The sequence below is a fragment of the Bos grunniens genome, chromosome 8, assembly GCF_055505025.1.
Source record: "Bos grunniens cultivar Pamir isolate PY7600 chromosome 8, Bosgru_T2T1.0, whole genome shotgun sequence".
NCBI classification, from domain to species: domain Eukaryota; kingdom Metazoa; phylum Chordata; class Mammalia; order Artiodactyla; family Bovidae; genus Bos; species Bos grunniens.
The window spans coordinates 26,237,847-26,251,804 of NC_141172.1; the positions used below are offsets into that span (position 1 = coordinate 26,237,847).

At 41.0% G+C, this 13,958-nt stretch overlaps 1 protein-coding gene across 22 annotated transcripts in view; it reads left to right on the forward strand.

Annotated features, from left to right (window-relative positions):
• Window positions 1-13,958, forward strand: part of BNC2 (basonuclin zinc finger protein 2) — a 485,666-nt gene that overhangs the window by 177,016 nt on the left and 294,692 nt on the right. For 3 of the 22 annotated variants that reach the window (XM_086415015.1, XM_086415027.1, XM_086415017.1), the window contains exon 1: window positions 826-1,213. The exons of 17 other annotated variants lie outside the window; for them this stretch is intronic. In XM_086415015.1, the coding sequence (XP_086271141.1) occupies window positions 1,211-1,213 (3 nt within the window). In that variant the 5' untranslated portion in view covers window positions 826-1,210. Of the gene's footprint in view, window positions 1-825; window positions 1,214-13,958 lie in introns of those variants that run through there. 2 more of the 22 variants (XM_086415011.1, XM_086415014.1) reach the window with 1 other exon arrangement.

Here is a 13,958-nt window from a genome sequence, read left to right on the forward strand (position 1 = left end):
ACTAATTTGTTCCTTGTTCTTTGGGTGGTAGTACTTTAGCCACATGAAATGGTTAAGTGTGGATGTTTTATTTAGAGTTCAACACTTTTGAGTTTTTTCTCTAAAATTCTCTGGAGAAATCAGAAAAATTTCTGTTTTTGTATTTTGTAAGTCTAAATGAAATGTCACTTAAATGCAGGAAGAACTGGCAGTTTTGATAAGTTGTCCCCAAAGCAAACCAGCTTGTCAGTAATCACAACCTAATTATGAAGGCAAATACAAAGTTTGTGTTTTAAAAAGTCGCAAGACAAAGGAAAAACCAGAAACAGACCCTTCTCCAGCACTAGGCACAGCCTTCACCCCCCGCCCCCCTTCCACAGGAGCCCGTCCATAGTAGCAGTAATAATAAGAGAGAACCTTTTGGCTTCAGCCCAAGTCCTGTTGAGAGGGAGCCGCCAGCGGCCTGCACCGTGTGTGTCTCTGCAGAAGTGCCAGAGTGACACACGCATCACAAGCCGGTCACAATGCTAGGGGTCAGGGGTCACGTTCAAGAGCAGGGTGTTGCTGGACCCGGCCGAGGAAGCAGAGGTGGCCCCTCTGTGCTCAGTGTGTGGGTCTGTGTACTCCTTTCCCGTCAAAGCTGGCCCGGCAGGGCCAAAAAAGCGGTTCCTTGGCAGGGTTTAATGGCAGGATGATGTAGTCTGTTGTGACTAGTGCATTCCTTTCAGGTTAAACTAGGGAAATGGCATTGTGTTAAAATTCCAAGTCGCATGAATGTTTTATTGCCACAGTGCATTTAGCCCTCTAGGGGAGTGTGTGTGGCGGCGGGTGGGGGCGGGGGTGGCGGGGGGGACTTAGAGACTCAGGAACTATCAGAAGAACACTTCCCTTGGAAAATTTTACCCACCAGCGTGAAGCTGATTTGCTGTGATGGTCACTTAGAAGGGTTTCGCTTTTTCCTAAACTGACTGTTTTAAAAGTCTTGCCATCCGGACAATTACCGGCTGAAGAAAACACGGCAGGACACAGGCAAAGAGGTGGCGAGATAGAGAGGAGGAATGCGCCAGAAAGGAGCTGAGCTGCCTTCTTGTATAAACTGCCCGAGAGCGGCAAGGGCCCCCTCCCCGCCCAGTCCCTGTTCCCCCCTTCCCTGGGCTGAGCTTCGCTGTGCGCGGAAGGCCAGGAGCGATCAGTTACCCTTGCACCGCTGACGGCGAGGCCACTGCAGCTCATGGTACCGTATGTTACCAGTCAGCCTCCCTCATTCCTTCTCCCGGGCTGCTTTGGGGGCTGTGTGTGGGCGGTGTTTTTTTTTTTTTTAAACCTTTTCTCTCTAATAACGGTTTCTACTAGTCAGAGGGATACAGTTTGGGAATGCAGAAGGACTGAGAGTTTGAAACAAAACAAACTTAAGTATGGCACTTTTTTTTTTTTTTTCCCTCTTTTTGGCATTCAGAAAGGAGAAACCAAACCATTCTAGTTCAGTCGCAGCCAAACGTTTCCAGTGTGATTTAAAACCAGGAATTCTGGAAAGAGGGCAGTTTAATTAAGATGCAGGTCATCTGGGCTGCAGATCTTGTAAACAGACTTTCGTACAACCACGTGAGCATCTTTAGGGTTGGAGGGCATGGCTCAGGTTCTGCCATTGTCTGGGATGTATCCATTTTGCCAATTGCCCCCACCAGTCCCTCTCTGGGGAAAACTAGCCTGGCTCTTCACTGCTCCAATAGTTTGAGGCTTACGTTTACTCCGGGTGTGTATGATTGGACTGGGGTTGTAATTGTGCATGTTGAATGTAGCTGTCGGATGGCTTCGTGATTTGACCTGACTCAGGTTAATTTATAACAGATTAAAATGTGGATGTATGGAATGGCCTCCTGATTTTGCATTGGGACTTTATAGAATATTAATGCATCTGATTTTTTTCCCAGTGAATAAGAGAAATACAAATTGTCTTGGGCTTACCTAAATAAATATATCATCTTAATTTGCATTTTAGGTTTGAATCGCCTATTGCTCTTCACTTGCAAGCCTTAATACTTGCTTTGATTCCATGTTCTTGTAATGGCTCATTTTTCTCTTCCTTAGTAGTAACTGATATATAAGACATACATAAAGTTGCATGTGTGTGTACCTGTGTGTACATGCACACTTTGACAACTGCCTCATGAATGCAAGGAAAAACTTTTTACAGTTGTTAAGCCAAGATAGATTCCCACTGATAAGTTATTTTTTAGAATCTTATATAACAGAAATTTAAGTCAAGAGTATACTATAAAACAGTAAATTGTGAGTGTGTCTGTGTGCCGTATTTATAGAGTTTTGGGTACGTGATTTATGTATTTCTATAAAATGATGGTTTTGTCCAGATAGACCTCCTGAGTTTAATCTGATTAGTGCTGTCCGTAGATGGTTTATTATTTATAAACAGATACATTCATATTGTTTATGGGAAGTCTTAAACCAACATGCAGTCAACTCTATGGCAAAATCAAGATTGATGTGTGGACTTGGCACTTCAAATTTTAGATGAACTCATTAGATATTTTCACTTACATTCTAGAGACTACTCTAAGAATTCTTTTCAGTGCTGAATGTAATCAAGTGGTAGTGATGAAGTTTTCTTTTGATGATTTTTGTTTCTAGTTTCCAGTTTTAAAGTGCACTTTTCAGAGGAATATTAAACTTAACTTTGTGCTGGATTTCTTTTTCCCTTCTAGCCAGTTTCAAAATTAATTCTTTTTCCTAAAAAGTAGAAAAACTTGTCAACAGTGCCAAATTGAGGGGAAAAAAAGTCTATCGCGTATGCTTAGATTCTCTAACAAAATTTGTTATCCTGATCATGGAAGCAGTTCTTGATTATAAAAAGGATGTTGTGGTTGTATCCAAACCCTTTTCAATTCATTAAAATTGCCCCTTTATAATCCAAGAGGGAAAGAATGGAAATACCCCAGTATCACATCTCCTTAACATGAAAATTAAAGTTGATTTAGTATTTTTTCCCTAAAAATCAAACTTTTGAAAAGCATTAATACTTATTCTTTCAGCATTTTTCTCTCCCCATTGTAGCAGCATTATTGTTTGACATTGCAGAACTCTGGTGGGGATTGAGAGCTGGGGCGGAGTTAAAAAGATTGGTCCCAGGTTGGATTCTCATGTTGCCACTTACTTACGATCTTTTGACCTTGGGTGAGTCACTTTATCCCTAACATTTATTTTCTTCTGTTTTAAAATGGGGGAAAGAACACTTGGAAATTTGTCAGGAAGATGAAATGAGACAACACCCATGAAGTTCAGGCACATAGTGGGTGTTCAGTAAACTCTGTAGATCTTGTTCTTTGAGCTTGTCTTGAGGCAAGTGTCCTTGGAAAGCTTCTTTTTTTTTTTTTTAGGAGGGATAAATTTGAATGTTTTAATTTCACCAAATATCAATAGGAAAGAAGATATTAAGTATTGGCAGACAGCTTTCTTTCTTTTTTTTGAGAATTGCTTTGTATCAGCCTTAGTCTTGTGTTTTCGCCACTCTGCAAAATTCTCACTGGGATGACCTTCCTGGATGTCAGAATGATGCTGTTATTTCTGAGATATCAGTTATGGATAACCAAAGACTAGAAGCTAAGCTGGCAAATTCTGTTACATTCTATTTACCTTTGTATCATCAGTTCTAATCAATCCCTTGAATCAAAGCTGCTTGCTTTATTATCAGTGTTGTTTAGTCGCTAAGTCGTGAATGACTCTTTTGTGACCCAGTGGACTATAGTCTGCCAGGCTTCTCTGTTGATGGAATTTCCCAGGCAAGAATATAGAGTGGGTTACCATTTCCTTCTCTAGGGGATCTTCCCAACCCAGGGATCGAACCTGTGTCTTGTGCATTGGCAGGCAGATTCTTGACTGCTGAGCCACTTTGGAAGCCCACTCATTATGGTTAGCACTTGGTAATAGAGCTGGAAGTTCCATTATACAGGTACCCTGGTCTCTGTCCCTGGCTTTGTGAATGTGCACTTGTATTCATGGAATCAGGGTCACACTAAAGCAAATAGCATTTACACCTTTTAGTAGAACTAAATGAAAGAGTATAGCAAGGCACCTATATGTATATTGGGGCAATATTTTATCTTCATTTACAGTCTTGCACTTTGCCTTAAGTGTAGTTAAGGGCTTGGGAACTATTTGTTGAGCAGAATGTGCTGCTCTTACTGTCTTTTAATCCTGGATTATGTTTTTATCAAAAGTAATTGTGTTATGTGTAGTACATTAATATTGTCATAGATGGTCTTAGATTAGCATTGTTAGTTTGCCTGACATTTCATTTCTTTTAGCCAACACTTGTTTGAACATACTGTATCTTTAGATCTAAAATAAATATTTGGTTTAGCGTTCACTTTCACCTATTGCTAAGAGTAAAAGATGGATTAAAAACCATCATTTCATAAGTACCTCCTAGCTCACACAGTGTGCTAAGGGTGGTACTCACTTTATGTTATTCAACTCTTAAAAAGCATTCAGGGCAGGTACAGTTATTTTCATTTTACAGATGAGGAAGTAAAGGTCTCAACTCTGTATCCAGCAAGTTTGACCCCCAGAATCTTTGCTTTGTTCCTTACATTCTTCATCCATCTATAACTTAAGTCAGATATTACAAAAAATAGAAGATGGTTGTTGAACCCACCAATTTTTGCTTTTCCTTTCAGATTAAATTTTGCAAGGAAACCAACTTTAAGAACTGATAAAAATTAGACCTGTTCTAGAAGAAAAGGGTCCAGCCTCCGAGTTCTATCTTTGATCTGTGGAATACTTGCTTAGAAAAATTAGAGTCTAATGCCTGCACACCCTCTAAAAAGGAGGCATAGCAAACCCAAGTAGTCTGGGAGTTAAAGGGTTTGTTTACCATGGTGCAATTGTGGGGAATTCACAGGAAGGCTAATCTCTCCCTAATTTGAAAAGAGAACATAAGAGAAAAATAGTGTGGGGTAAATACTAGCGTAAAAAAAAAAAAAAGCTATATCACTGTACAGCTCTTCACATGTTAATTTTCAGGGCACAGCTTTTGTTCAATCCAAAGTGATGAAGTAATTTTATTGTGGGAAGAGTCACAAAAGAATAAGTCACCACTTTATGTTTAACAGGAGCCTGTGTCTACCAATGTATACAGATTCCAGTTTGACAATATTAAAAAGTTGTGCTCTGTGTAATGTATAGCATATCTATAAAAGGTATACACATCATGTGCATATACAAGTAAGTGTAAGGATGGAGAATATGGGTAGATTTAACTCAGAAATGTTGAAAAACATACTATTTTAAATAAATTGCTTATAAAAATTAGTCAACATGGTAATTTTGTAGTATCTTTATAGACCAGAAAATTCAAGGTTTTTCATCTGCTAAATTTATATTGGGATTTTGTACAGTCCTTCATTAGAAAATTAAATTTCCATTTTATCAGCATGGGTGGCAGAGACTAGGTTTTCTAGCCATATGTGTTTGCACTTGAATTTGTCTCTTCTTTATGTGACTTTGGAAGCTCAGTTACTTCATTACTAAAATGAGGGTTAGAATCGATGCCTGTAAAGTGTCCGGCACAGAGAGGAGGATGGCGCTGTTGGCTATTAGCAATTTCTTCTTTTGTGGTTCCTGATGTTAATTTGCAAGCCTTATGCAGTGTTTAGTTAGCATCTCTGTATCGCTGGTGGTACTGAGTTCTTAATAATTGTGTCATGTATACACTAAAAGTTAACCACTTTAAAAAAATACTTATGCCAATCTTGCTAAAGCTTAGTTTGGCTGAAGAAAATGAGAGTAGAGGAAAAATCTCCCCTTTCTTACTCTTCACTGAGAATCAGTCATTGAGCAGCATAATTCTAAAATCTTGCGTGGCTTTTGGGTACTTTATGAACCTTTTTATGGTAACCCAGAAGCAAGACGCTGATTGAATTAATACATTTCCATGGAGGGGCTGTTCTTTTAACCTCTCTTCTTCCTCCTCACCCATGTATGCTTTGGTAAGGGACTTTTCCAATCCACAGAGGAGGGTGTCACGCTGGGGATGCAGCTTCATAGATATGCAGGCTACTGGTGAGCTGAAGAGCCTTTCTGTCTTTAAGAAAAAGGCAGATTAGAAACAGTAACAACCAACCCAGAAGCCCTATCCTAACCAAAAAGAAAATACAAACTCCCCGCCTTTATTTTCTGAAAAACCTTGTGCTTTTTATATAACGCAGAACCTAAGCATAGCATGCTGACTTTGATTTTTAAGTTTTAAAGTTTTTTTTTAACAGCTTTTATAAAGGGTGCATCTTCATTGTGAAAATCTCATTAAGAAGACTACAAAGAGAGTAAACTCTTCCTGAATGGCTGCCACCAAGGAACCATTTTATTAACATCTTTTTTAGTCATCCTTTCTCATTTATGTATACAAACAGGTGTATGGATAGATGCTCATTACATAGAAGGATTATGGGTACATGACTTTTTAAACTCGGGCATGTCATAGGTATCTTTCCATGTCTGTAAGTAAAACTATCCATCATAATTTTTAATGGAGTCTTAGTGTATCATTGTACTCTAATATACTTAATGAGTTCTTGGTTTGTGGACATTGAGGTTGCTGCCAGTTCATTTAATTTACAAAGAGTGGTGCCTCAATATGGACATTCTTCTGTGTACTTGTATTCTTATTTACTAAAGGGGATTTCTTGAAAGTGATGTTCCTGGGAAAAGGGATACAATTTTGTATATTTTAAAACAGTGGTTGGCAAACCTCTTCTAAAGGCCCAGATGGTAAATAGTTTAGAAGCCATGGGTTTCTGTAATAACTATTCAATTCTGTCTTTGTAGCCACAAACAGCGGTAGAATATATATGTATATAAAGGAATAGGTACAGCTGTGTTTCAATAAAACTTTATTTATTAATATAGAAGTGGGCAGCAGTCTAGCATTTGGCTCAGAGGCTGTAGTTGCCTGCTCCTGGCTTGAAACAAAGGAGAAACTGCTGGGGGCTGGAAGTCTATCCCCAGTTGTCTATACACTGTTCTCATTGCATCTTAGAAATGTCTTCTTATCTGAGGGTAGTATAATGGGTTGATTACTTTCTTTCCAGGTATATGGTAATCAATACCTCTTTACAAAGCTTATTATAGGAGGTTTTCATACTTTCATTACTTGTAAAGCTTAGTAAATTTTAAAATAAGATATATGTGCCAATATATATTTGTTAACAACTTGTTGGGCAGAGAAATAGTATCTCTAAAACTTACATATTAGAGGAGATATTGTGTGTTTTCTCACCTATAGAAGACTGCTTTGATAGAGTCAGGTTCTCGAGGTATCCTTAAGTAAGTCAGAAGGAAAGTTAGCAAGAGAAGTATCATTTCAGCAGAAATATACCACAGATCAACAGGGTGACATTGAATTAGTTACTGAACCTTTACAGGCTAAATTACACTCAGAAGACTGCTCTGTGCATAAATAGAAACCTCCTTGCATCTTGAATTTTTATAAAATAGGAATTACTGGCCCCTAAATGCCCTAAGGGTATTTGTTGAGGATTGGGTGGAATAATGATATGGTTAAAAATCACTCTGTAACATTGGGTCACTGGTGCCACTGTGAATTTTAAGAGATTTATTTATTATTTATTTTGCATGCATTGGTTGAGTATCTGCTGTGTGAAAAGCTGATTGAGAGAAAACTAAGGAGAAGCCAGTAAGTTCTTGCCCTTCAGGAGGAAAAACATGTAGTGTTTTTAAAGTCTGCAGTTGTATAGTGCTGACTGCCATGAGGGTAGTAGAATGCTGGCAAGGGAGATGTCTTCTACCTGTGGGTATCAGGAAACTTAATGGAAGAAATGGCCTCCAGAAATAGAGATGTTCAGAAGTTTAGTGCAAGGTTTCCCTGGCGGTCCAGTGGTTAAGAATCTGCCTTGCAGTGCAGGGGACATGGGTTTGATCCCAGGCTAGGGAAGATCCCAAATGCCTCAGGACAACTAAACCACAACTGTTGAGCCAGCGTGCTATAGAGTCTGCTTCACAAAAAAGACAAAGCACACAACTTGAGCTGCGTGCGCACCATAGCTGAAGAGTCCCCCCTGCCGCAGCTGGAGAAGGCCAGCTCACAGTGAGGAGGAGCTGGAGAGTATCCCCCGCCGCAGCTGGAGAAGGCCAGCTCACAGTGAGGAGGAGCTGGAGAGTATCCCCCGCCGCAGCTGGAGAAGGCCAGCTCACAGTGAGGAGGAGCTGGAGAGTATCCCCTGCCGCAGCTGGAGAAGGCCATCTCACAGTGAGGAGGAGCTAGTGCAGTCAAAAAAACCCCACAATAATTAAAAAAAAAAAAGTTTAGTGCAGGGGAGGGTATTCCAGAAAAAAGCGGTATGAGAGCTATGTCAAATTAGGAAAGCTAGAGCATATGCAGGAGACATTAAGTGTAATTATGATTAGACTGTCTCTTAAGGATTTAAGGCTTCCCTGGTGGTTCAGATGGTAAAGTGTCTGTCTGCAGTGTGGGAGGACCTGGGTTTGATCCCTGGGTTGGGAAGATCCTCTGGAGAAGGAAATGGCAACCCACTCTAGTACCCTTGCCTGGAAAATTCCATGGACGGAGGAGCCTGGTATGCTACAGTCCATGGGGTCGCAAAGAGTTGGACACGACTGAGCGACTTCACTTCACTTAAGTATTTGTCATGAACGAGGAGGAGAGATGAAGCTGGAAGGGCAGGGCGGAGCTAGGCTGTAGAGGGCCTGGAAGGAAATTTGTAATTGGTAGTTTGTGGGGAACATCTGGAATAGGTTTGACAGTTGGAGGGGTGGTACATAGCTCTGGTTGATGAGTGTGAAATGCATTATCAATCACTTAAGGGTTACGGCAAAGGTCTGAGCATGCTCTTGTTAGAAATGGTCTAGATGGAGAGAGATGATCTGCAAGGTGTGTGGGAGGACAGCTGAGGGGATGGGAGTGGGAAAATAGGCCTTCAGAATTTACTGGGTTTTGGAAATAAGGAGAAGGCTTTTCATCATCATCTATAGTTCTCAGTCTTTGTTAATGGGATTCTGGCGATACTAATGCAAGAAAAAAAAAGCCAACAAAGTCAGGGTAGAGGTGTAGTAAAGAAGGGTAGGCAGTGAACCCATATCCTTGTTTATCTCGAGGTGTTAACTAAACACTTGGAAATTTCAAGTGGGAGCTTGAAAGTGCAAGACTAAAATTCACGTGAGTGTTAAGGAATAGGGATTGGGGAGCATTGTTCTCATACAAGTGGCAGATGAAACCAGGGGCGAGCATGACATCTGAAAGGAAAGCATGTAGAGAGAAAATGGCATTGTAATAGCTGGTAAGTTATTGACATAAATAACTCTATCTTTATTTGAAGCTGTGAACATCGAAAGCACACAAAATGGAAAACCATGAGTTTTATCATTTATAAAGTGTTCTATTGTCTACTAAACCTCTTTTAGATTTCAGGAGTAAAGGATTTCAGTTTGAAAAACACCTTATAAGATCCTCAAGGACAATATAAGGAAGTCTGTCTTACTGTATCTTCTCACCACTTCCTGAGACCCTCGGTAACAGCGAGGTGCCATTGGTGGGAGAAGTTGAGGCTCACTTTTCACCTGTTTGGTCCAGAGTACTGTGTACAGCTTTTCACCTTCCCTTGACCTCACCCCAGTTGATCTAGGGTTGGGAAGCTGGTGGAGTAGGTAGGAGGAGCATGGGTCTTCCACAGAAATCAGCCTTGTATCCTTCTGTGCATTTTCTCTTTTTAGTTTGAGGTCCTCAGCAGGTTCCAAGGGGTGATTTCAGTGCACGGTACGACTTACGCTTGAGTTGGGAAAGGTTTTCCTGTAGGGAGCAGCAGGGGTGAATCTGCCTTCCCATTTCCTTTCTTCTCTTATTGTTACCTGTGTTCAAGCTTTGCATGCAAGGAGAAGCATGTTCCTTCATTGATCTTGGGCGTGCTGAACTGTAGGCTTCAGTGTCATGGTGAAGGCTCCCTGCCAGCTCTCCTGGTTTCTGCACCCCAGAATTCCACTGGCCGCTTGGTACTAGTCCACAGCAATCTGCTTCTCTAGACAACCACTGTGCATTGAATCTAGTTTAAGTACTCATTGTATGGCAACTTACACTTTTTTTTCTTTTAAATCATAATAGGCTTAATGTATGTGGTTCAAGAAGTAACATGGGATGTTGAATTTTGGGGAGGGGTAGGTATAACATTTTCTCTTTCACTCTCTGGCATGTGGCACATTTTTCTATCATGTTTCATTCCTTAAACTCCCCTTTCCGTTTTCTCATGTATACCTTTTCCAGTCATCTGCTTCTGTTGAGTGTTGTGAAATTTAGGGAGGGGAAAAAAATCCATTGATTTGCCTCATTTTGTGCCATCCCTGAGTGAAGATCAAGTGAAATGAACTTGTTTTCTTCCCAAGTGAACTCTTTGCTAAAAAATGCCACCCTGTCCAAAAAAAAAGAAATTCTTGGTGATCATGAGTTGAAAGTTGTCTCTGTGCCCTCATTAGAGAGTTCAGTTCAGTGTTGTTCTTGATTGCTGTGAAAAACCAGAGAGACAGGTAGAGTGGTGCAAATCCCGTGGTTGAGTTCAAGGTGACAAGGGTCCTTTTAATGTGATTTCTAGTTTAAATGCTAAAGCTAATGTCTGTCCCAAGTTATTTCCTTCTCATGTTTGCAGCATCCATGGAGTTGCCCATAACAGTGCTGCTGAAGTGGATTGCTCGTTTGGGCTTTTTCTCTCTTAAAGTCTCCTTTCCTGACACCGACTCTCCGAGATCCCAAACCTTATGCCCTGATGTTTGCTTCTTTGTTCTTACTTCTTGCTTTGTCTTTTTTTTTTTTTTAAGGAGACTTTTGCTTTACCAGTTCTTTTTTGATTTTCAAGTTTATTTAGGCCAGTGGTTCTCTAACTTTTGTGCTCATCAGCATCACCTGGAGGGCTCATAAAACCAACCAGCCCGACTCCGCCTCGCATGGAGTCTGTCATAGTAGGTCTCAGTGAAAGTCACTCAGTCGTGTCCCACTTTTGCGACCCCATGGACTATACAGTCCGTAGAATTCTCCAGGCCAGAACTCCGGAGAATTTTTTCCCTTCTTCAGGGGATCTTCCAAACCCAGGGATCGAACCCAGGTCTCCTGCATTGCAGGTGGATTCTTTACCAGCTGAACTATCAGGGAAGCCCCAGGTCTCAGATGAGACTTCAAATATATTTCAGATAAGTTACCTGGTGATACTAGTAACATTCCCAGGCTGAGAATACAGCTTGAACCACTGACTTAGACTGTTATCTGTCAGTTTGCTGTTTTGGGTTTTTCCAAAACTGTAGGCTTCTTCAGACTTCGCTTACCTGAGTTCCCTGGAAAATCTACTTTTTATCTTTTATTTTGTATTGATGTATAGTTGATTTACAGTTTTTCCGGTACTCGGTAAAGTGATCCAGCTACACACACATACACACATGTACACACATATATATATATTCTTTTTCACCTTCTTTCCATTATAGATTATTACAAGATATTGAATATAGTTTCATCTGCTATACAGTAGGTCCTTGTTGTTTATTTTATATATAGCAGTGTATATCGGAAACTCATTTTTAATTCATAGGTCAAGCCACTAGCATGAAAGTGAACTCAGAAAATTGCCTCATCCTTTCATTGTAAAGGTCTTGGCTGAGGCAGGAGTGGCAGAGAGTAAAATGTGTCTCTTCTCTCTCCTTCCCCCAGTGGAGACTTGGGCAGTCAGTCTCTCAGGGCCCAGACACATCTTCATAGTCTTTGTCAGCACAGCATTCTAGGAAGCTGTCTACAAGTTGATGGAGCCGGCCCCTAATTGAGACTAATTGAATAGGTATAATTTTCAGTTTCCCTAATTGCTTGTATTATTCCTTTGACACTTGGGGTTTGCTTGCATGCCCCAAATTCCTTCCGTCCCTGTCTCAAACTTCTCAGCCCTGATGGGAATGGTGTGCTGGGGTGGGGAAGAACAGGGTATCCAGGGAAGTATCATTACCTATGCTGTGTACCTACCATCTGCTTAGATGTTTCACCTGTGTCTTCTTCAGCCTTACCAACCCACCACAGTAAACAGAATTATTTACATTTTACAGATGTAGCAAACTAAGCTCTGTATTGGGAACTAACTGACCAACTTCAGAAGATACCACAGCTGGGGTTAAAACAGAAGTTTTACTCCAAAGCCAGTGCTCTCTGCATGTTACCTGGCTTTAGGATAGTTGGCATTGAGCCTTGAGGACAGACAGAGTTTACCTGGGCATATATATACATACGTATATGTGAAATTTGACATCATCAGTCATCACACATGGCAATGTATATGCCCATGAGCAACAATTTGGGGTGTTCCATTTCCAGTAAACTGGAATGACAAGAATGATTACAAACCAGCTGAATATAGTCGAATTAGGCACTTTTCTTTCTTGAATCTGAAGTCCACCCAACGGCATAGGTGCAAATAACTTCCTTTTCATTTTCTTTAGTGCTAAAACCCATGTAAAACAAGGATGAACTCTGTTAAACGATAGAAGGTTTTTCCAGTGAAACACTAGCGTGGTAGTATAGAGAACTTTGTCTTCATTTCAACTCTATTCAACTTATCAAATGAGGGGAGAGCACAGTGACAGGCCTCAGTTTTCTTGTTTAAAAATATAGTAAAAAGAGTGTGGTGGAAATTTCCTTCCCACCCCTTACTTGTCTGATGGGGGAATTAATAAATATTTTGTGTAAAGCCCTCTGAGGCTCTGTTAGAAAGATCCTGTGTAATTTTAGCATTATTCATGGTCCATCAGGCTCCTCAGGATATCACCAGGGAAGAGAGATTTTTCTCTCTTATCCCACATTTCACAGTAGAAAAAACAGGGTATTTTTGTTGTTGTTTGTGGCTGTGAAAATCCCCTGTAATCATACCTGCAGCGGTTGCTTCCATCACAGAGCCCAGGGCCCTAGCGTACCCCAGAGGACCAGCTCCCGAGGCAGAGAGAGACTGAATCTCACTTAGGCAGATCCTGGCTCCTGGGAGGATGTGGTCTCCTCCGGCCCCCGCCCCCCATCCCCAGTCATCTTCTGTATCTGTCAGCCTGGTGAGTAGCAGAACCTTAACCCTCTTCTGCTTTCTCTCCTCTCATCCTGATCCTGTAGCTCACTGTCCTGGATGACTTGGAGAAGACTGTCCTCCCCCCTGCTCAATTCTTTCCCTGCAACACCTTGCTCGTCCTTCTCACCTTCCTATGAATAACATCCTGCATCATCTAAGGTCTCTGTAAGCACCAGCATATTTCTGGCCATTCTGTATTGGCAGCTGGATAAATGCTGTTTTGACTCAGCAGTTCCTTTCTCATCACGAAGTGACGTTTTTCATTCTTAAGCTTTAGATGCTGTATACTTGGCCCTTCTGAGTCTTAGCCTTGGGTTCCATGGTTGGGAAGGTTTAGTGCTGGAATGTTTTCCTTCATTAAATCATTGCCTGAGAGATGAAGATAGACATTATCTGCACATCCAGCAACTTAGCTCTCCTTATTTTTCATTCATTCCTCTCTCTTATTTGCAGCACTGTGTTTAACATGCATCCCCGTCTTTACAGTGTGGGGTAATTAATTTATTTCTTTATCTGCTCTTTCTCACAAGCAACTCCTGGCTAGCTTACTGTCAAATCCATTTCACAGAATGGTCTGCCTGAATTCTTTGTGTTATCTGGGTAATTTTTCTTCTTGTTGCTTGGCGTCATCTAACCACTGACATGAGGCTGTTACTGCTTTTCTCTGACTTGGAATGTAACGGAGCTTGTACCCGCCCATATTCCTGAGTCCTCTTACGGGACTGTTCTCTGTCCCTCTGTTTTTTAAAACCAATTCTGTCTCTCCATTCTTTTCCAGGTTCTCCTTGGGTTCATCTCCTTTGCCTCATTCCTTCATTGCTAGACCGAAGCCACCAAAACACATATAGTTCAGCACTG